This window comes from Typopeltis vanoorti, chromosome 5 (assembly GCF_054136105.1).
Source record: "Typopeltis vanoorti isolate ZY-2024b chromosome 5, IOZ_Tvanoo_1.0, whole genome shotgun sequence".
Taxonomy (NCBI): domain Eukaryota; kingdom Metazoa; phylum Arthropoda; class Arachnida; order Uropygi; family Thelyphonidae; genus Typopeltis; species Typopeltis vanoorti.
This window is the reverse complement of record NC_143553.1, coordinates 28,421,473-28,443,126: the sequence shown is the minus strand read 5'-3', so window position 1 is coordinate 28,443,126 and position 21,654 is coordinate 28,421,473. Positions and strand designations below refer to the sequence as shown.

The 21,654-nt window shown below is 36.3% G+C and overlaps 1 protein-coding gene across 2 annotated transcripts in view; it reads right to left on the bottom strand.

The window, feature by feature from the left end:
• Positions 1-21,654, bottom strand: part of Rrp5 (Ribosomal RNA Processing 5) — a 681,802-nt gene that overhangs the window by 124,285 nt on the left and 535,863 nt on the right. For both annotated transcript variants that reach the window (XM_090392300.1, XM_090392301.1), the window contains exon 30: positions 6,736-6,982. In XM_090392300.1, coding sequence (XP_090248426.1) covers positions 6,736-6,982 — 247 coding nt within the window. The remainder of the gene's footprint in view (positions 1-6,735; positions 6,983-21,654) is intronic.

Sequence of the window (21,654 nt, the reverse complement as noted above, 5' to 3'; positions counted from 1 at the left end):
ACTCAAGAGATGCTTTATTAGAAAACATGGAACGAGCACTCATAATTTGAATTGAAGAATTAACTCAAAGAAGAATTCCTATAAGTAGTTATTTAATTAAAAAAAAAAAGCTCTTCGGTTTTATGAACAGATGAAGCAATTGGAGCCGTCTACTTCCACTTCCCAGAATGACAAAGAATTTTTTGCTAGCAAAGGATGGCTAACCGGGTTTTTAAAAAGGAATGTACTTCATAACACGAAGATTACACGCGAGGTTGCAGCAGCAGCCGCCAAAATTTTTCAAGAAGTTAGCCAAAATCATTGAAGATGGTGGATATTGTCCCAATCAAGTGTTTAACGCTGACAAAACAGGTTTGTTTTGGAAGAAAATGTCTAGACAAACTTACATCTCAAAGTCTGAGAAAAAGGAAAGTGGGTTTAAAGCAAGCAAAGATCGATTAACATTGTTACTTTTCAATGCATCAGGGAATCGAATGTTGAAACCGCTCCTATTAATCGATCTCTAAGACCACGTGCTCTAAAAGGCAAAGATCTAAAACCGCTGCTGGTACAATGGATGGCTAATACAAAGGCCTGGGTAACAGCAGCTGTATTTACAGAATGGTTCAATAATTGCTTTGTATCAGAAGTGGAAACATATATGAAGCAAAAAGCTCTCGATTTTGTAAATTTTATTAATTGTTGACAATGCGCCAAGGCATCCATATTTAGAACATCCAAATGTGCAGGTAGTGTTTTTTTCACCCAATACAACAAGCATTATTTAGCCATTAGATCAAGGCATAATTACTACTTTTAAAAAATATTACATTATGTACACTTTTCAATTTATATTGGATAAACTAGGAAATGAATCATTAACAGTAACTGATGCTTGGAAAAATTTTTCTATTTTGGACTGCTTAAATCATATTGCATCTGCTATCTCTGAAATAAGACCACAAACTTTAAATGCCTGCTGGAAAGCAGCTTGGCCTGGATTTGTTGCAAACAGTGCAAACATTCAAACATCTACATTATCAGTTGAAATCATTACTTTGGCACATGAAACTGGCGGAGAAGGTTCTGATACATTTAGCAAGAATAATGTAGAAGAATTGCTTGCGGATAATGCCATAAGTGACGATGATATTATTGGATATTGATTAACTTTAGATATCATCGAGGATCCAGAAAACGATAGTGAAGCGGAAGAAAAACCTGTCCCCCTCACTGCAAATATAATTCGAGAAGGTCTGGAACTGTGCAATAAATTGGAAAATCATTTTCATGTTAATGACACAAATTATGAACGAGCCTTTAAATTCCAACATGAGCCTGAAGAACTGTATGTTGGATATCGCGAGCGCTGTATAAAAAATTAGTAAAATTATCATCACAAAGTTTAATCATTGATTACATTATCAGAAGAAAAAAATCAGCACAGAACGAGGGTGAAGCTAATTCTGTTTGTGACGAACCATTGCCTTTAAAGAACCACTGAAGAACCTAATGTGCTGACTATCTCTTCTGGTGATGAAAGTGATTTCACACCAGTTTGCAAATGTTGACGAATATTGTCTAATAAAAACATTAATTCTGATGAAAAAATGTAAAAAAAGTGTTACTTTTCAATAAAATTAAATGAATAAAGCTTTAATCAAACTTATGCATTCTTATTTTCCTGAATTTTTATAAACTTTTTTATGCAATTTTAGGTTTATTTTAATTCATTGCTTCGGTTTTATGCAGTTTTAGAAACTTATGGAACATACCCCTAATATTTCAACATAAGTTAGGTCTACTGAAATAAAGAGTCAAAAGGCTTCACTTTGGCGATGTAAAATTATTTAAATTAAGGGGATATTAAATCCCATATTATTTCAAAGCTGAATAAGAAACTTGAAGATAGAAATCAAAGAGTTTCATGCCGAATATATATATAGCAAACTATAAAAGTTTCGCCGAATCCTAGCGTAAGCTAAACACATGGTTCAATACTAGGGCAACTCGTAGCAAAGGTGGGTAAATTTCTGATCACTATCCTTAGTATTTCCCATAATGTAAAACACATCTCCTAGGAGATGTATGATGTTATACATTATGGGAGAAGGTCACTACCCAGACCGGTTTCAACCTTTATTGAGGTCTCATCAGTGAGTAGGTAGACCTAGATAATACCTTAGTATTATCTAGGTCTACCTACTAGGGCTAAATAAATCCAAATACCTAAAGTCTGGCTTCAGAAAATTTTGGAAATATTGTGGTTAGATAGGTGAATGGAAATGCTGGTATATTTCTATATGATGTTTTAGCAAAGCTTTCCCCAAGACAGTACAATATGTAATGGCAGCAAAAATATTTTTATTATTTTTATATGAGAACTCCAAGTGAGTCAAGGACTCATTGAGAGAGGCTATAAATCACTTAAACCAGTTATCGTACCTTCCCTTAAATTCATTCACAATAGATGCACTCGCTACCCCTAAGGGCAAATTATTCCACTCACTCACTGCTCTCTGGGAGAAAAACCTAACTCTTACCCCTTTCTTGACTGCAAATAAATTTAACTTCCATAGATGCCCCATGTTCTCTCCCCATCTTCCATATAACAAAAAATTTCATCAGATGGTATCCTATAACACTCATTCAAAAGTTTATAGATCTCTATCATATCACCCCTCTTTCTCCTGTTAACTAGAGTCTGTAATCCACATACTCAAAATCTGTCCTCATAATCTAAATCCCATAATCTGGATATAATCTTTGTAACTCTTCTTTGCACCATTTTCCCAGCTTCTTTATCCCCTTGGAACCCAGGGACCAAATCTGTACACAATAATCCAGGTGTGATCTTATCAAAGCCTTATAAAGAGGCAAAATAACTTCCTTATCCTTACATGTCAAGGTTCGCTTTAACATTGCAATTATCTTCTGAGTTGTATTTGCAACTTTTGTTATGTGGTCTTTGAACTTTAAATTCAAATCCATCAATATGTCAAGATCTCTTGCCTCTTCAGTTTCTTGTAGCATAACCCAGCTAATGTAACATGCCACTGGAACTCTAATCATGCCAAAGTGTATAACTTTACACTTACTAACATTAAACTGACAGTCATTTTCATTTGCCAAAATTTCCAGTCTATTCAAATCATTTTGTAATTGCTGAATATCAGTAGTATCCCTGATTTCCCTACATATCTTCACATCATCGGCAAACAATTGCTCATCTGATTATAGACCCTGCTTGATGTCGTCAATGTATAGATTGAACAATAATGCTCCAAGGACTGAACCCTGAGGTAACACCACTGGTTACCTTAAATCTAGCAGATTCACACCCACTGTATATCACTTTTTGATATCTGTCCGATCCAAGTCAAGAGATTATATTCCAATCCTATATTCTCTAATTAATGCAACAGCCTTTCATGTGGTATACTATCAAATGCCTTAGAAAAATCCAACATTATCCACAAGTGAAGAAGAGGACACAATTTGGTCTCTTTACTATTGTAACAATATAACTTTATAACAATATTAAACATGAACTGAATGCGAAAAAGAGGCTATGGAACAGATATAAGGAGACAGGTGAAGAGAAAATGCATGAAGAATATAAGACACAGGCCAAGAGAGTGACTAATATGGTAAGGAAGGTGAAACTGGAATATAAGACGGGGCCCTTAGATCCAAGGAAAATCCAAGGGAATTTTTTTAGCTATGTGGCCAGTAGGAGGAGAAATAACTGTGGAAGAATGACATTGTGGGATAAAAATGGGAAGAGAGTGACTGACGCAGAGGACATAGTGGAATTGTTCAATGAACACTTTATTGGAGTATTTCATCCTGGTGGAGTCAATTTGAATACTAGAGGGATAGGGCAGGTTCGAGGTTTAGAGGTACAGGAGGAGAGTGTGTTCCAAATACTGCGTACTCTAGATGTCAGTAAAGCTGTGGGATTGGATGGTATTTCACCACGAGGTTTGAGAGAATGTGCTAGGAAACTGACAGTGCCTTTGACCTGGCTTTTCAATGAAAGTCTGGTTGCGGGAAAGGTGCCCAGGGAATGGAAGGAAGGTAAGATAGTGTCATTGCATAAGGGCAGTAGCAGACTGGAAGTGTCTAATTATAGGCCAGTTTGCGTGTCATCAATAGTTAGTAAGATCTTGGAGAAAGTAGTGAGGGACCGTATACAGTATTGGGTAGATGAGGGTAATGTTATCTGTGAGAGTCAACATAGATTTGTGAAGGGGTGCTCTTGTTTTAGCAATATGCTAGCCTTTCATAATAAAGTTACAAGAGCATTAGATGAAAGAAAGGCATATACTGCCACTTTCTAGACTTAGCAAAGGCATTTGACAGGGTGCCACATGATAAGCTGATATTCAAGTTGAAGCACATGTGTCTGGATGTCAGATTGGTCAACTGGATTCAGGATTGTCCGATAGGTATCAGAGAGTTGTGTATGGTGGAGCAATATCAAAGAGGCAGAAGGTTACAAGTGGGGTTCCACAGAGCTCAGTACTGGGACCTATATTGTTTAATCTTTATATCAATGACATTGTCCGTGGATTGCAAGGGGATATTCAGTTGTTTGCAGATGATGCAAAGCTGGGAAGGGTTATTAGTAACAGTGCACATGTAGTAACCCTGCAAGAGGATTTGAATAAGCTAGATAGATGGGCAAATGAATGAGGGTGTCAGTTTAATGCAGCAAAATGTAAGGTCTTGAGGTTTGGGACACATCGACGGTATGCCGCATACTCTATGGGAGGAGTTAAACTGGAGGAAGTAGAGGACACAAGAGATCTGGGGTTGATGATTGATAGAAACCTGAAGTTTAGGGGACATATTGCAAAGGTGGTGAAGGTAACACAGAGGATTGCTGCAATAATGAGAAGGACACTGACCTGCAGAGATAAAAGGGTTATCATTCCGTTGTATGATCAGATCACACTCTGATCAGACCACACTTAGGCAATTGTTCTCAGATCTGGTCCCCATATTTGAAGGGGATAAATTAACTGTGGAAAGGGTACAAGGGTGGATAACAAAGATGGTGTCAGGACTATACAATGTTAGTTATTAGGATCGGCTGAGGGAGTGTGGACTGCAGAGTTAGGTGGATAGAAGAAGGAGAGGTGATATGATTGAGACTTTTAAACTGTTGAGAGGTGGTTACAGGGTTGACACTGGGGAGTTCTTTCACTTGGTTGAACAGCAGGAAGGAGTCGGGTGAGGAGTGCTTTCTTTGCATGGCGGGTGGTTGAACCATGGAATGCGACATGTGACACCTTTTGGCAACTCGTATATAAAAATATGACTTCTGCATTACTTCAACTTTGGTATCACCTCTGAGTCTGGCTCCCACTCATGAGACTTCAATAAAGGTCAAAAGTCTGAACAGTGCCTGAGTAGTGGCCTTTCCCTTAATGCATGTCTACAAGGAGATGTGCTTTGCATCATGGGATACTAAGGCAAGTGATGTGAATGATGACAGATGACCACTTTAGAGAAATAAAAGTAGGCTGAGCTGAAAGATTGGTGTTTGGGGGGATAAATTCCATACTTGATCTCAAAATATGAAGCTTCTATGTTTAAAGATACCAAGTGATCTACTGTTTTAGATTAAATCTTAGCAGTTTACATGGTTGTTTAGATAAAGTCAAACCTCTAAAGAAGATCACTCATTTCTTCTTTTCCTCCCAAATCAGATGAAGTTTGTTGACAATTTCATACATCATTTTGTCCATTTTCCTATCCATACTTGATGCAAAAAAGTAATCTATCAGTCAATATCTTGCAGTGGTGATGGAGCAGATGCTGGAGGAGCTATAGAGCGAAGCATTAATCTTATGATAGATTCTAAATTTGGCTGGAATATCAAATGTATGCTTTTCATACAAAATTCTCAGATATTAGTTAATAATAATAATAATAATATAAACAATCTGTTACATGATCTTTTGATCTGTTACCCACAGCCACCATAAAAGTCACAGCTGCACTTTTCCCTACATTTTTTTATTCAAATTAACTTTATAGACAAGCATAAATAACGAGAACTGTACTTTAACTCGGTTCCTTACATCACATCTAAATCAATGAAATTATGTGGGTCATTTACCATGCAATAGATGTTGTTAAATTGTTTAACACAAGAATTGTAATCATATGAATATCAACATAATAAAGAAACAAGAGATTCAAACTCTCTGAGTGCATGTGAAAAATGTGTCGAATTGAACTTGTTAGTATTCTTTGATAGATCAAAGAATACTAAATGAGAGATTCAGAAGTTCTTAAACATATTCAAGTAAGGCGCCTATATTCATTTTCAAACTCTTGCCATAAGGCTTGTGTAAGAACAGCAACAAAGTGGCAATAATTTAAAATCTTAATGTTATTCATGATGAAAGCTTCCAAAAATTTATGAGAAGTATATATCTAGAGCCAGATCTTGAAATCCACTGGAATTATCTAAATTAATTTTGTAAAAAAAAAAAAAAAAGTTTTAATTTGTTGATCACTAATTATGAAAACACTACAATACAGCTTTAAATTTTTCTTTTCTTATGGACATGACAGTTAAAAAAAAAAAAAAAGGGGGGGGGGGAGACTACAACGTGTACATGCAATTTCATTTTGCACTCTCATTTTATGGATAAAATAAATCACTTCAAAAGAGATATGCATGTTAGCCAAATGATATATATTCTGAGAAACTTAATAAATGATGGACACTGATATTACCTGGAATGCCTCATTGATAAATGACACTGCTTCAAACAATGGTCAACTGCTAAAATAAAACAATGAATATACTTTTGTTCAACAATATCTTCCATCATTTTACTTGCAATATCATAATCGTCCCTGATGTCAGTCAAACCAATAGTTCCCTGGTAGCCAAATGGAAGTTGTACAGTGATACCCTTTTCCACACTGGATGAATGAATTCGACCAACTACAACCTCCCCTATATCTAGTTTCTTGATATCTGTTAAAAGAAATGCAAACTAGTAGATATACATGTGTATATGTGTGGTTAAGTTATCTATTACTATTACAACCATAATTGTGTAAATATTTGCTGTAAATAAAGGTGGCATTTATGCAAGTATTTAACTTTCTTTGTGTGTGTGTGTATATATATATGTGTAAACAGGACAAGGATAGAAGAAAGAAAGAGAAAAAATTGCCCTAATTTGAAACTTTGAAGAAGATTGCCTTCAACAGTGAGCAAAAGAACAGAGATGCCAATACACACTAATATATGATTAATTTGTGATACAAAAATAATAACTAGAAATGAATTCAATTTTCTTTTTCATGAATAGCAGAGATGAATTGTTTCATAATTAATGTTTGATTTCAGGTGGGAATATTGTGTCCCCTTTCACAATACATACTTTGTGAATCCAAAGTGGAGTAAAGGGACAAACATTTTTGGTTTCAGGATAGCAAATCCCCCACCCCCCAAGTTGGTACATCTGTCATAAGTATCCACGTGAAATTGCAAGTCATTCTATCACATTGTTTGTTTATACAACTGTCTGAAGCAAAAGTGTTGTCTATATCCCTCGAAACAAATAAAATTGAGTATCATGTGTTTATAAAATTCTTTGTAAAAGAATGTTTAATGCCAAAAGAAATTCATTCGAAGTTCACAAAAGTTTATGGGCACTCTTGTCCTTCGTTTTCAACAATAAGGAAATGGGCTGCTGAGTTTAAACGTGGCTGTACTAGCCTTGAAGAAGATTCACGTGAAGGACGTTCTCAAAGTGTAACAACACCAGAAATCATTGATCAAGTGCACAATATGGTATTGGATGACTGGCAAGTCAAAGTGCATGAAATTGCTGAGACTATAGGCATTTCAAAAGAACATGTAGGATATATTTTGCATGAAGAATTGTAAATGAAAAAAGCTTTGCACAAGATGTGTGCTGAGCTTCCTCACAGCAGATCAAAAATGCATGTGCATGAAAGTCTATGAACAGTGCTTGGAGCATTTTAACAAGAATAAAACTGATTTTGTGCATCGATTTATTGTTATGGATGAGACTTGGATTCACCAATACACACCAGAATCCAAACAGCAGTCAAAACAGTGGACAGAAGCTGGTTGTTCAGCGCCAAAGTCGATTCCATCAGCAGGAAAGGTCATGGAATAGGTGTTTGGGGATGCTAAAGGCATTTTATTTATTATCTTGAAAAGGGTAAAATAATAACCAGGGAATATTACTCCGATCTTTTAACCAGATTAAACAAAAATATTTTTGAGAAAAGACCCGGTTTGCAGAAGAAAAAAATCATCCTTCATCAGGACAATGCACCTGCACACAAAGGTGTTTTGGCAATCGGAAAATTAAGGGATCTGCACTATGAATTACTGAACATCCACCCCTATTCCCCAGATTTGGCTCCCTCTGACTTCTATCGCTGCCCCAAACTAAAACTCTTCCTAGCTGGTCAGCGTTTTTCTTCGAATTAAGAGGTGATTGCAGCTGTAAAGGGGTATTATGCAGATCTTACAAAGAACCACTACGGGATAATGGTGCTGGAATAAATATATTAGTCTTAAGTGAGATTATGTTGAAAAATAAAAATAATGTGGAAGTGACTTCTAATGGGACTATATTGATCAAGTACATATAATAAACAACTATGTTATACCAACTAGTTTCACCAACTAAGGTGTTGGCATCTTCAGCGTACATAACTGATGTAAGGAACTAAAAATGAAAAAACTGTTACAAACTATAATCAACCGATTCCAATTATATTAGACAAAGAACAGAGCACGTAGAATACATGCATAGAGCGTGCATTATCTCACTTGTTGTTATTTAGGAAAGTTCTATAGTTGGGACTGTAATTCAGATCTGGTGAGATAAGAGATCTAATAAGGGTCTTCCAGATCACGGGTAAGATTAGTCCTTGATTCCTGTTAAGGTTTTGATATCACAGCAGGCAACTGCTGTGGCTTCTTTAAAAATTCAGGAGCGGAAGTCCTCCTCTATGTAAGGAATTGTGCTTCTATCCCACTCTATGATATGGTTTGTTCTTGAGAAATGAAAAGCATTTTCATTTCTCAAGAACAAACCTTCATGAAAAGCAAATTCATTCAAACACTTACTTCATTCAAGTCTCCTTACTCAGAATCCATTCAAATGCAAACCATCCATCTTCTATAGATCCTTTCGCCTATCGAACTCACTCCACACATCCACAAATTCCACACCACTTATCTTGCATAACCCATGCATAAAGTCATTTGCAATTATGGCCCTCAAACTATTCACTGTCATACTGTGGCAAAAGACTAATCATCCTAACTCTCTCACTCTTCTCTTTTGCTGCCTCAAACAATTCCTTCAGGTCCTCTATCATTTCCATTTTATCTCCTTTCAAATCATACGTATCTGCCACCACTATCATTTCTTTCACCCTTTGCTTTCGTTCCCAAACAGACTCACTTACATCCTTAATGATTGCATCAGGTTGGTACGATTTTGCCAAATTCTCTACTATCACACCTAGTACTAACGAATCTCCATACAGAACTCGCTCCTTCGTTTTGTTTACGTTCACAATCATACCCTTATTTTTCCTAACATACTTTTTTTTATTGGCTGGTACACACGATAGACTTTTGTGCATACGCTCCAGCTGATGCTTTGCCCTATGTATCGCTCCACTCAACTGCGCGATCTCACTCATTGCATCTATCTCATCTTTTTTATTATCTGTTAAACCATTACTTTGCTCTGTATTAATACCTTCATTCTCACTTTCTACGCCACCCTCACAGCTCTCTGGTACAACCTCACAATTTCTTATCATATCACTATTTTCTACATTCTGAAATTTGACAAAAATATCACACTCACGACCTGAAACACACTTTAATTCCTCATTTTCCTTACATTCTCTGCACATGTTCACTACTCTACCATCATCTAACCATACTCCAACCGCTCCCTGCAACGCATACATTTTGCAGATAGCACATTGAATAATCTCCTTTATGTTACTGTTATTGAAAATGTCAAACCATTATTACTAGCCACCATTTTCCTTCTTACCGGAGCCAGGTGCATGCTTCTATCATATCTTATCAAATTATTAATTGAAACAACACCAAAAATACACAAACTGACACACTAAGATACGAAAAGCAGACAAAACTATTTAATATTCAAGCAAAATTGTCAATGATAACTTAAAATAATGCTTATCTTATCAGGAGCTCTCAACAAACACTACATACCATGACTCACTCTAGCAGAATATGAATATATTATAAATAAAAATCTCAGGATGAGAATAATATGTAGAAAGTTTTTTACCTTGGGTATATATTATGTTAAAGATACCAAGTAATTTTATAAGCTAGGTTATTTTAATCCTTTTTCCCAAGTAAGCAAACAGACAAGTCAGTCAAGTTTGCAGCTGCACATAGTGCAACGCTAGGCAACTCGTGGTAAAGGTGTAGCAGGCTCTGATCACTTTCCTTAGAATTTTCCCCTAATGCAAAGCACATTTCCTTGCGGAAATGGATGATGCTATTAAGGTAATGGTCATTACCCATACAGGTTTCGACCTTTACTGAGGTCTCGTCAGTGGAAGACAGACCTAAAAAATGCCAACGGTGAAGTAATACAGAGCTTATAAATATTTTACCTAAACAAGTTGCCATAAGGTGCTTTGATCTCATTAAATAAAAATCTCAGGATGAGAGTAATATGTAGAAAGTTTTTTACCGTGGGTATATATTATGTTAAAGATAGCAAGCAAATAAAAAAAACCTATAAGCTAGGTTTTTTTTTAATCCTTTTTCCCAAGTAAGTAAACAGAAAAGTCAAGTTTTCAGCCGCACGTAGTGCAACTCGTGGTAAAGGTGGAGCAAGCTCTGATCACTTTCCTAAGAATTTTCCCCTAATGCCAAGCACATTTCCGCAAGGAAATGCATGATGCTATGCACTGAGGTAATAGTCATTACCCATACCGGTTTCGACCTTTATTGAGGTCTCGTCAGTGGGACCCAGAACTAAAAAATGCCAAGGGTGAAGTAATACAGAGCTTATAAATATTTTACCTAAGCAAGTTGCCACAAGATGCTTTGATCTCATTACGTAAAAATGTAGAAAGTTTTTTACCTTGGATATATATTATGTTAAAGATACCAAGCAATTTTATAAGCTAGGTTTTTTAATCCTTTTTCCCAAGTAAGCAAACAGACAAGTAAGTCAAGTTTGCGGCTGCACGTAGTGCAATACTAGGCAACTCGTGATGAAGGTGGAGCAAGGTCTGATCACTTTCCTTAAAATTTTCCCCTAATGCAAAGCTCATTTCCTTGTGGAAATGTACGATGCTATGCATTAAGGTAATGGTCATTACCCATACAGATTTCGACCTTTATTGAGGTCTCGTCAGTGGAAGAGAGACCTAAAAAATGCCAACGGTGAAGTAATACAGAGCTTATAAATATTATACCTAAACAAGTTGCCATAAGGTGCTTTGATCTCATTATATAAATCTCAGGTTGAGAGTAATATGTGCAAAGTTTTTTACCTTGGGTATATATTATGTTAAAGATACCAAGCAAATAAAAAACCTATAAGCTAGGTTTTTTTAATCCTTTTTCCCAAGTAAGCAAACAGACAAGTCAAGTTTCCAGCCGCACGTAGTGCAACACTAGGCAACTCGTGGTAAAGGTAGAGCAAGTTCTGATCACTTAGCTAAGAATTTTCCATTAATGCAAAGCACATTTCCTTGCGGAAATGTATGTGATGCTAAGGACTAAGGTAATGGTCATTACCCATACCGGTTTCGACCTTTGTTGAGGTATCGTCAGTGGCAGCCAGACCTAAAAAATGCCAAGGGTGAAGTAATACAGAGCTTATAAATATTTTACCTAAACAAGTTGCCACAAGGTGCTTTGATCTCATTGAGTAAAAATGTAGAAAGTTTTTTACCTTTGGTACATATTATGTTAAAGATATCAAGCAATTTTATAAGCTAGGTTTTTTAATCCTTTTTCCCAAGTAAGCAAACATACAAGTAAGTCAGGTTTGTGGCTGCACGTAGTGCAATACTAGGCAACTCGTGATGAAGGTGGAGCAAGCTCTGATCACTTTCCTTAGAATTTTCCCCTAATGCAAAGCACATTTCCTTGTGGAAATGTATGATGCTATGCATTAAGGTAATGGTCACTACTCATACAGGTTTCGACCTTTACTGACGTCTCGTCAGTGGGAGCCAGATCTAAAAAATGCCAAGGGTGAAGTAATACAGAGCTTATAAATATTTTACCTAAACAAGTTGCCACAAGGTGCTTTGATCTCATTGAGTAAAAATGTAGAAAGTTTTTTACCTTTGGTATATATTATGTTAAAGATATCAAGCAATTTTATAAGCTAGGTTTTTTAATCCTTTTTCCCAAGTAAGCAAACATACAAGTAAGTCAGGTTTGTGGCTGCACGTAGTGCAATACTAGGCAACTCGTGATGAAGGTGGAGCAAGCTCTGATCACTTTCCTTAGAATTTTCCCCTAATGCAAAGCACATTTCCTTGTGGAAATGTATGATGCTATGCATTAAGGTAATGGTCACTACTCATACAGGTTTCGACCTTTACTGACGTCTCGTCAGTGGGAGCCAGATCTAAAAAATGCCAAGGGTGAAGTAATACAGAGCTTATAAATACAAATTGCCATAAGGTGCTTTGATCTCAGTAAACAAAAATCTCAGGATGAGAGTAATATGTAGCAAGTTTTTTTACCTTGGGAATATATTATGTTAAAGATACCAAGCAATTTTATAAGCTAGGTATCTACTTGGATACTGAACGAACGAGGATGGGCTGGCAATTTGGAATTTAGCCGACCAAATTGTATTCTTATTGGTTAAACCAAAATAAAAAATGATGGTACATCATGACAAAACTTCATGCCAGCTGGGGCGTCGTGCGGTTAAACAAGGCCCAATTATTTTCGTCAGGGAACCAGGGTGAACAGCGAAAAGTCAGCTACTGGAAGAAATCTGAAAACACACCCCAACTCAACATCACCAAAGTTAAAGATCGGTACTATCAATATAAGAAGCCAGAATGGCAAAGAAATTGAGCTATTAGATAAGTACCAGATCGACATAATAGAGGTGACTAAAACAAAAAAGACAAAAACTGGTGAGATCTTTCTGAGCAATAAATACAAAACGTTATATTCAGACAATGACAATCAATGAAAAGAAGGAGTAGCCAAAGTATTCAACACAAAATATGAGGCTCATCTTCTTGAATGGCACTCAGTCTCGAGTAGAGTAATGTGGGCAAATATGAGAATGGGGAACTGGACAATGAGACTTATTTGTGCCTATGTTCTCACAGAAGGTTCTACTAAGGTAGAAGTGGAGGAATTTTTTGAGGCTTTAGAAAAAGCAACTGACACAATGAAAAAGGAAAAGTTGGTCCTTGTTGGGGATCTAAATAGCAGAGTAGGAAATGACTGTGAGACATACAAAAATATTTTGGGAAAATTTGGAGAAAAAAGCAAAGCTAATAATAATGGCAATATCTGTTGGATTTCTGCTCAGGATATGGACTGGTTATTACTAACACCATGTTCCAACATAAAAGTGTGCACAAATTCACATGGAGAGAAGAGGCAAGGAATAAGAAAAGTCTCACTGACTATGTTATTGTTGATAGTGATGTTTTCTCCATGGTGCAGGACACCAGAGTGTACAGAGGATTTGAAATTGGAAGTGATCACTATTTAGACTTGAGCAGGATAAAATTGAATTTCATATTGAAAAGAATAACATGTAAGAAAGTTTTAAAGCGAATAAAAGTTGAGCAGCTCTCCGATGTGAACTGTAGATTAAAATACACAAAGATTATTGAAAAAAAAATGAAAGAGTTTGGGAACAGGAATCAAACCTTGGATATACAGTGGCAAACTCTGAAGAAAACATTGATTGATTCAGCCAGAGAGGCATGTGATCAGGTTGTCTGCAAGGATAATAAAATCAGAACCCCCTGGTGGACACAGGAAGTTAAAGAGGCAGTGAAGGAAAAGAAGAAAGCATATGAAACGTTTCTGTCAAATAAGTCAGCTTGTGCTCTTAGAGAATATAGAGACAAATGCAAGAATGCTAACCACTGTGTAAAACTAGCTAAACAAGTCATGGGAGGACTTTGACAAGAATATAGAAAATAAATATCAAGAAGGTGGCAAAATATTCTGGAGGTTGTTGAAGGAGGCTGTAAAAGGAGTTAGAGATTTATAAAGGTGACATGAAAATGGGAGAAAAAGATATCCTTGAAGTATTGAGTAATTACTTTGAAAAACTGCTAAATGAAACAAGCAGTGATGATAGCACAGTGGTAAAAAACGATGACCAGGCATGCAGTCAGGAATACATATTTATACTTGAAGTAGAAAAAGCCATCAAAGGCTTGAAATGTGGAAAGGCAGCAGGAGTAGATGATATTCGACCAGAAATGCTGAAGTATGGTGGTATAAAATTCTTACAGTGGCTGCACTGCATAGTTCAGAAAGCCTGGACAGAGGGACGAATTCCCGATGATTGGAGTAGAGCTCTCATAGTACACATATATTAAAAGGGAAATAAAACAACGTGAGAATTTCAGAGGTATTTCCCTACTGAGTGTTTCTGGCAAGATCTATTGCAAGTATACTTGAGAAATGGTTGAGAAGAATTGTGGAAGAAAAGCTTGTGAAGAACAAGCTGGATTCAGGACAAATAGAGGCTGTCAGGATCAGATTTTCACTTTACCACAAATAGTTGAGAAAGCATGGGATTATAACAAAGATCTGTATTTAAGTTTTGTTGATTTGGAAAAGGCATATGATAAGGTGTCAAGAGAGAAGCTATTCAATACGCTGCATTTATATGGTGTCAATGTGGCATTATATCAAGCAATACTTAGTCTTTATTTGAGTTGTAAGTCAGCAGTTAGAATTGAAGGAAGTACAGGAAGATGGTTTAATGTTAAATCTGGAGTGACACAAGGATGTATATTATCCCCTCTGTTATTCATTAACAATATGGATCACATTATGAAGGAAAGTGGTATTAAACATGATATCAGAGTTGGAGATGTTAATGTCAGCTCTTTACTTTATGCGGATGATGTTATACTTCTAAATAAATCCGCTACAAGTCTGCAAGATTCTCTGACTAAATTGAATAGCTGTAGATATGGTATGAAGGTCAGCAATAAAAAGACAAAGACAATGAAAATAGGCAGAATCATTGAAAATGTCAACTGTATTGTGAATGGAGAACCTGTGGAACATGTAAAACATTTCAGCTACTTAGGCATGATTTTTACTGAAGATGGTAAATTAAATATAGAAATAGACAACAGAATCAGCAACGCTGGTATGATGGGAAGTCAATTGAATAAATTCATATGGAATAAGAGAGAAATTAGTTGAAACACTAAATTAGCTGTATACAAGACAGTGTTCAAACCAGTTTTAACTTATGGATCTGAGAGCTGGGTCAGAAGTAAAACACTTGACCAAAGACTAGAGACCGCAGATATGAGAGTCCTGAGAAAGATTATAGGCGTGAACAGGTGGCATCAATGGCAATATCATATTAAAAACGAGGATATTAGTAAAGAACTTGACATTGTCAGCATCCAGGAATGCGTTAGCAGAGCTAATCTCAGGTGGTATGGTCACTTGAACAGAATGGGCGAAGGAAGATTAGCAAAACAGGTGTTCTTTGCGAGGTTGGCAACAAAATGACCCAGAGGAAGACCAAGATATAGGTGGATTAATACGGTACAAAGTGCCTTAGACGATAGAAATATAAAATATGATAAGGTTGGAGTCTTGACAAGTAACAAACTGATTTGGAGGAAAATTGTAGATCGGAAGTTAGTAATGATGTAATTTTTTTCATGTAGTACTATCATATCCTGTACACCCCTTGAGGGTACATGGCAGGAATTTGATGATGATGATGATGATGACTAATTTCTCTCTTATTCCATATGAATTTATTTAATTGACTTCCTACCATACCAGTTTTGTTGATTCTATTGTCTATTTCCATATTTAATTTACCATCTTCACTAAAAACTGTGCCTAAGTAGCTGAAATGTTTTACTTGTTCCACAGGTTCTCCATTCACAATGTAGTTGACATTTTCAGTGATTCTGCTTATTTTCATTGTCTTTGTCTTGTTATTGCTGACCTTCATAACATATCTATTACAACAGTTATTCAATTTAGTCAGGGAATTTTGCAGACTTGTAGCAGATTTATTTAGAAGTATTACATTGTCTGCATAAAGCAAAAGCAAAGAGCTGACATTAACATCTCCAATTTTGATATTAGGTTTAATACCACTTTCCTTCATAATGATCCATATAGATAATGAAAAACAGAGGGGATAATTTACATCCTTGTCTGACACCAGGTTTAACAAAAAAATAATTTCCATATTTGAGTGGTATATCAAATTAATAAAGTATGAAAAAATTACATGTGAATCAATAATCAAGAGACAAAAATCAGGTATGCAAAAGCAAAATAAATGATAGAGAATATTGATATAGAACAATACATACCAAATAAGTTAGACGATTTATGAATTATCTGATGGATAGAGTAACTATTAGAGCAGTGTTTCTCAAAGTGTGGTACGTGGACCCCCGGGGGTCCGCGAGAGGTCTTCAGGGGGGTCCGTGGCAATTTTCTGCTATGCATCATTAACGCATGGAATAAAATTTAAGTTTGTGATCATAATACATTCCTATTGTATCATTGAATAAGGTACAGAGACATCTGCAGTCTGTGTAATATGTTTCTCAACAAATAGCGCAATTAGAGACAACTGGGTAAAAACGGAACTAATGAATCGCATGACCCCTCCCACATAAAATGCTGTATAGTAGACAATCAAAACCATATGGTGTACTGGCAACATATGGTTTTGTTTGAGTGAACGTGTTAAAACTAAGAAATATATAGTGAATGTGTTTCGTATATTATATAAGGAATTCGGTTGAAGAGAATTAGCATTTCAACTGAACTGTCGGCTTCCTTTTGTCAATTAGTAGCACGATCTTTTGTTAATGCCGCACCAATCATATGGACGTCTTCATAGCTGCTTTATCTCTACTGGCCTACCCTTGCTGTCTGTTTCGAGTTCTGCTTTCACTAGCCATTTGTTGAAGGACTGTTCGTTAAATATGGTAATTTTTTTTAGCTTTCAAATTCTTAAGTATGGATCACTGGTTAAAGACTGGATTTTTAATATGCACAAAAGAGAGGAACATAGTAGATACAAGTTGCTGTCAGCAACAAGAAATGTTGATATTGTATCTGGATCAAGTGAAATTGATAAGTGTGTGTCTTCTGACATCTCTAAAGAACCAACTAGGAAGAAGATGAGAAAACTTCGTAAGTACGATATAAATTACTTGAAATGTGGATTTTCATGGACGGGAAACGAAGAGGAACCTATTCCATTATGTGTAATTAGCGGTGAAACTTTAAAAAATGAAAGCATGAAACCATGTAAATTTAAATCGCATTTTGAATCGAAACATAATGAATGCAAGGACAAACCTGTCGAAATATTTCAAAATAAACTAAAAAATTTAAAAGAATCTCAAAAAGTGATGTTGATCGTGTCAGGAGGTGAAAACATGAAGGCTTTAGAAGCTTCATATCATGTGTCGCTATTAATAGCAAAAAGTGGTGCGGTGGAAACAATTGGTGAAACTTTGGTCAAGCCTGCAGCAAAAATAATAGCGGAATTTATGATCGGAGATAATGCAAAAAGATCTTTTGATAGGATTTGTCTTTCAAATAGTACCGTTCATCGAAGAATCACTGAAATGGCTGAAAATATAAAACAAACATTGTTATCTGATATACGTAAGAGTCGTTATTATGCGTTGCAGGTAGATGAATCCACCGACATTACAAATTTTGCAAATCTTCTAGTGTTCGTTAGGTACAAAAAAAATCAAAAAAATCATGTGAGGATTTGGTTGGGACTTTTTTGGTACTTTGTTTCAGAATTTGCTATAGTTAGAGTGCTATAGTGAGAAGTGACAGAATGTAATAAAGGTGGTTTATCATTAAAGCAACATTAAGTATTGATAAGCTCTCCTTTTGAAGATTCTATCAGGATCTTACTTAAATGTTGAAAACTAGAATTGCCAAATTTGGTGAAATCTTAATATATATCTTAAAAGAATGCAAGTCTGAAAGCAAGGAACAAAGAAAAATGTCACTTGGGATATCATCATCATCATCAAATTCCTGCCATGTACCCTCAAGGGGTGTACAGGATATGACAGTACTACATGAAAAAATTACATCATTACTAACTTCCTAGCTACAATTTTCCTCCAAATCAGTCTGTTACTTGTCAAGACTCCAACATTATCAGATCTTATATTTCTATCGTCTAAGGCACTTTGTACCGTATCAATCCACCTATATCTTGGTCTTCCTCTGGGTCATTTTCCTGCCAACCTGGCAGAGAACACTTGTTTTGCTAATCTTTCCTCTCCCATTCTATTTAAGTGACCATACCATCTGAGATTAGCTCTGCTAATGCATTCCTGGATGCTGACAATGTCAAGTTCTTTCCTAATATCCTCATTTTTAATATGATATTGCCATTGATGCCATCTGTTCACGCCTCTAATCTTTCTCAGGACTCTCATATCTGCGGTCTCTAGTCTTTGGTCAAGTGTTTTACTTCTGACCCAGCTCTCAGATCCATAAGTTAAAATTGGTTTGAACACAGTCTTGTATACAGCTAATTTAGTGTTCCGACTAATTTCTTTCTTATTCCATATGAATTTATTCAATTGACTTCCCACGAAACCAGCTTTGCTGATTCTGTTGTCTATTTCTATATTTAGTTTACCATCTTCAGTAAAAATCGTGCCTAAGTAGCTGAAATGTTTTACTTGTTCCACAGGTTCTCCATTCACAGCACAGTTGACATTTTCAATGATTCTGCCTATTTTCATTGTCTTTGTCTTTTTATTGCTGACCTTCATACCATATCTATTACAACAGCTATTCAATTTAGTCAGAGAATCTTGCAGACTTGTAGCGGATTTCTTTAGAAGTATAACATCATCCGCATAAAGCAAAGAGCTGACATTAACATCTCCAATTTTGATATCAGGTTTAATACCACATTCCTTCATAATGTGATCCATATAGATAATGAATAACAGAGGGGACAATGTACATCCTTGTCTCACACCAGATTTAACATTAAACCATCTTCCTGTACTTCCTTCAATTCTAACTGCTGACTCACAACTCAAATAAAGACTAAGTGTTGCTTGATATAATGCCCCATTGACACCATATAACTGCAGCGTATTGAATAGCTTCTCTCTTGGCACCTTGTCATATGCCTTTTCCAAATCGACAAAACTTAAGTACAGATCTTTGTTATATTCCCATGCTTTCTCGACTATTTGTCGTAAAGTGAAGATCTGATCCTGACAGCCTCTATTTGGCCTGAATCCAGCTTGTTCTTCACCAAGCTTTTCTTCCACAATTCTTCTCAACCGTTTCTCAAGTATACTTGCATAGATCTTGCCAGGAACACTCAGTAGGGAAATACCTCTGTAATTCTCACATTCAGTTTTATTTCCCTTTTTATATATGGGTACTATGAGAGCTCTACTCCAATCATCGGGAATTCGTCCCTCTGTCCAGGCTTTCTGAACTATGCAGTGCAGCCACTGTAAGACTCTTATACCACCATACTTCAGCATTTCTGGTCGAATATCATCTACTCCTGCTGCCTTTCCACATTTCAAGCCTTTGATGGCTTTTTCTACTTCAAGTATGGATATGTATTCCTGACTGCATGCCTGGTCAGTGTTTTTTATCACTGTTGCTGTCATCACTGCTTGTTTCATTTAGCAGTTTTTCAAAGTAATTACTCCATACTTCAAAGATATCTTTTTCTCCTGTTTTCATTTCACCTTTATCATCTCTAATTCCTTTTACAGCACTCTTTCCTCCATTCCTAAGCTTCTTCAACAACCTCCAGAATATTTTGCCACCTTCTTGATATTTATTTTCTATATTCTTGCCAAAGTCCTCCCATGACTTTTGTTTAGCTAGTTTTACACACTGTTTAGCTTTCTTACATTTGTCTCTGTATTCTGTAAGAGTAAAAGCTGACTTATTTGCCAGGAACTTTTGATATGTTTTCTTCTTTTCCTTCACTGCATCTTTAACTTCCTGTGTCCACCAGGGAGTTCTGATTTTTTTATCTTTGCACACAACCTGACCACGTGCCTCTCTGGCAGAATCAATCAATGTTTCCTTCAGAGTTTGCCACTGAATCTCCAAGGTTTGATTCCTGTTCTCAAACTCTTTCATTTTCTTTTCAATAATATTTCTGTATTTTAGTCTACAGTTTACATCTGAGAGCTGCTCAACTTTTATTCGCTTTAAAACTTTCTTACATGTTATTCTTTTCAATATGAAATTCAATTTTATCCTGCTCAAGACTAAATAGTCATCACTTCCAATTTCAAATCCTCTGTACACTCTGGTGTCCTGCACCAGGGAGAAAACATCACTATCAACAATAACATAGTCAATGAGACTTTTCTTATTCCTAGCCTCTTCTCTCCATGTGAATTTGTGCACATTTTTATGTTGGAACATGGTGTTAGTAATAACCAGTCCATGTCCTGAGCAGAAATCCAACAGATATTTGCCATTATTATTAGCTTTGCTCTTTTCTCCAAATTTGCCCAAAATATTTTTGTATGTCTCACAATCATTTCCTACTCTACTATTTAGATCCCCAACAAGGACCAACTTTCCTTTTTCATTGTGTCAGTTGCTTGTTCTAAAGCCTCAAAAAATTCCTCCACTTCTACCTTAGTAGAACCTTCTGTGGGACCATAGGCACAAATAAGTCTCATTGTCCAGTTCCCCATTCTCATATTTGCCCACATTACTCTACTTGAGACTGACTGCCATTCAAGAAGATTAGCCTCGTATTTTGTGTTGAATACTATGGCTACTCCTTCTTTTCCTTGATTGTTATTGCCTGAATATAACATTTTGTATTTATTGCTCAGAAAGATCTCACCAGTTTTGGTCTTTTTTGTTTCAGTCACCCCTATTATGTCGATCTGGTACTTATCTAATTCCTCAGCTAGCTCCATTTCTTTGCCATTCAGGCTTCTTACGTTGATAGTACCGATCTTTAACTCTGGTGATGTTGAGTTGGGGTTTGTTTTCAGATTTGTTCCAGTAGCTGACTTTTCGCTGTTCGCCCTGGTTCCCTGGCGAAAACAACGAGGGCCTTGTTTAACCGGGCGACGCCCCAGCTGGCATGAAATTTTGTCATGTTGTACCATCATTTTTTATTTTGGTTTAACCAATAAGAATACAATTTGGTCGGCTAAATCCCAAATTGCCAACCCATCCTCATTCGTTCAGTATCAAAGTAGATACCCAACAGGGTGCACCACGAGAAGGTGAGGATTGGACATTAGGTCAGAAGCCCTGGTCGGTTCTCCGCATTCCTTTAAAGGCTATGTGGAGGTCTCCTCTCAGTTATACAGCTTTGACCCTTAAGCACCCCAACACTTGGGATATTGGTCACTAAA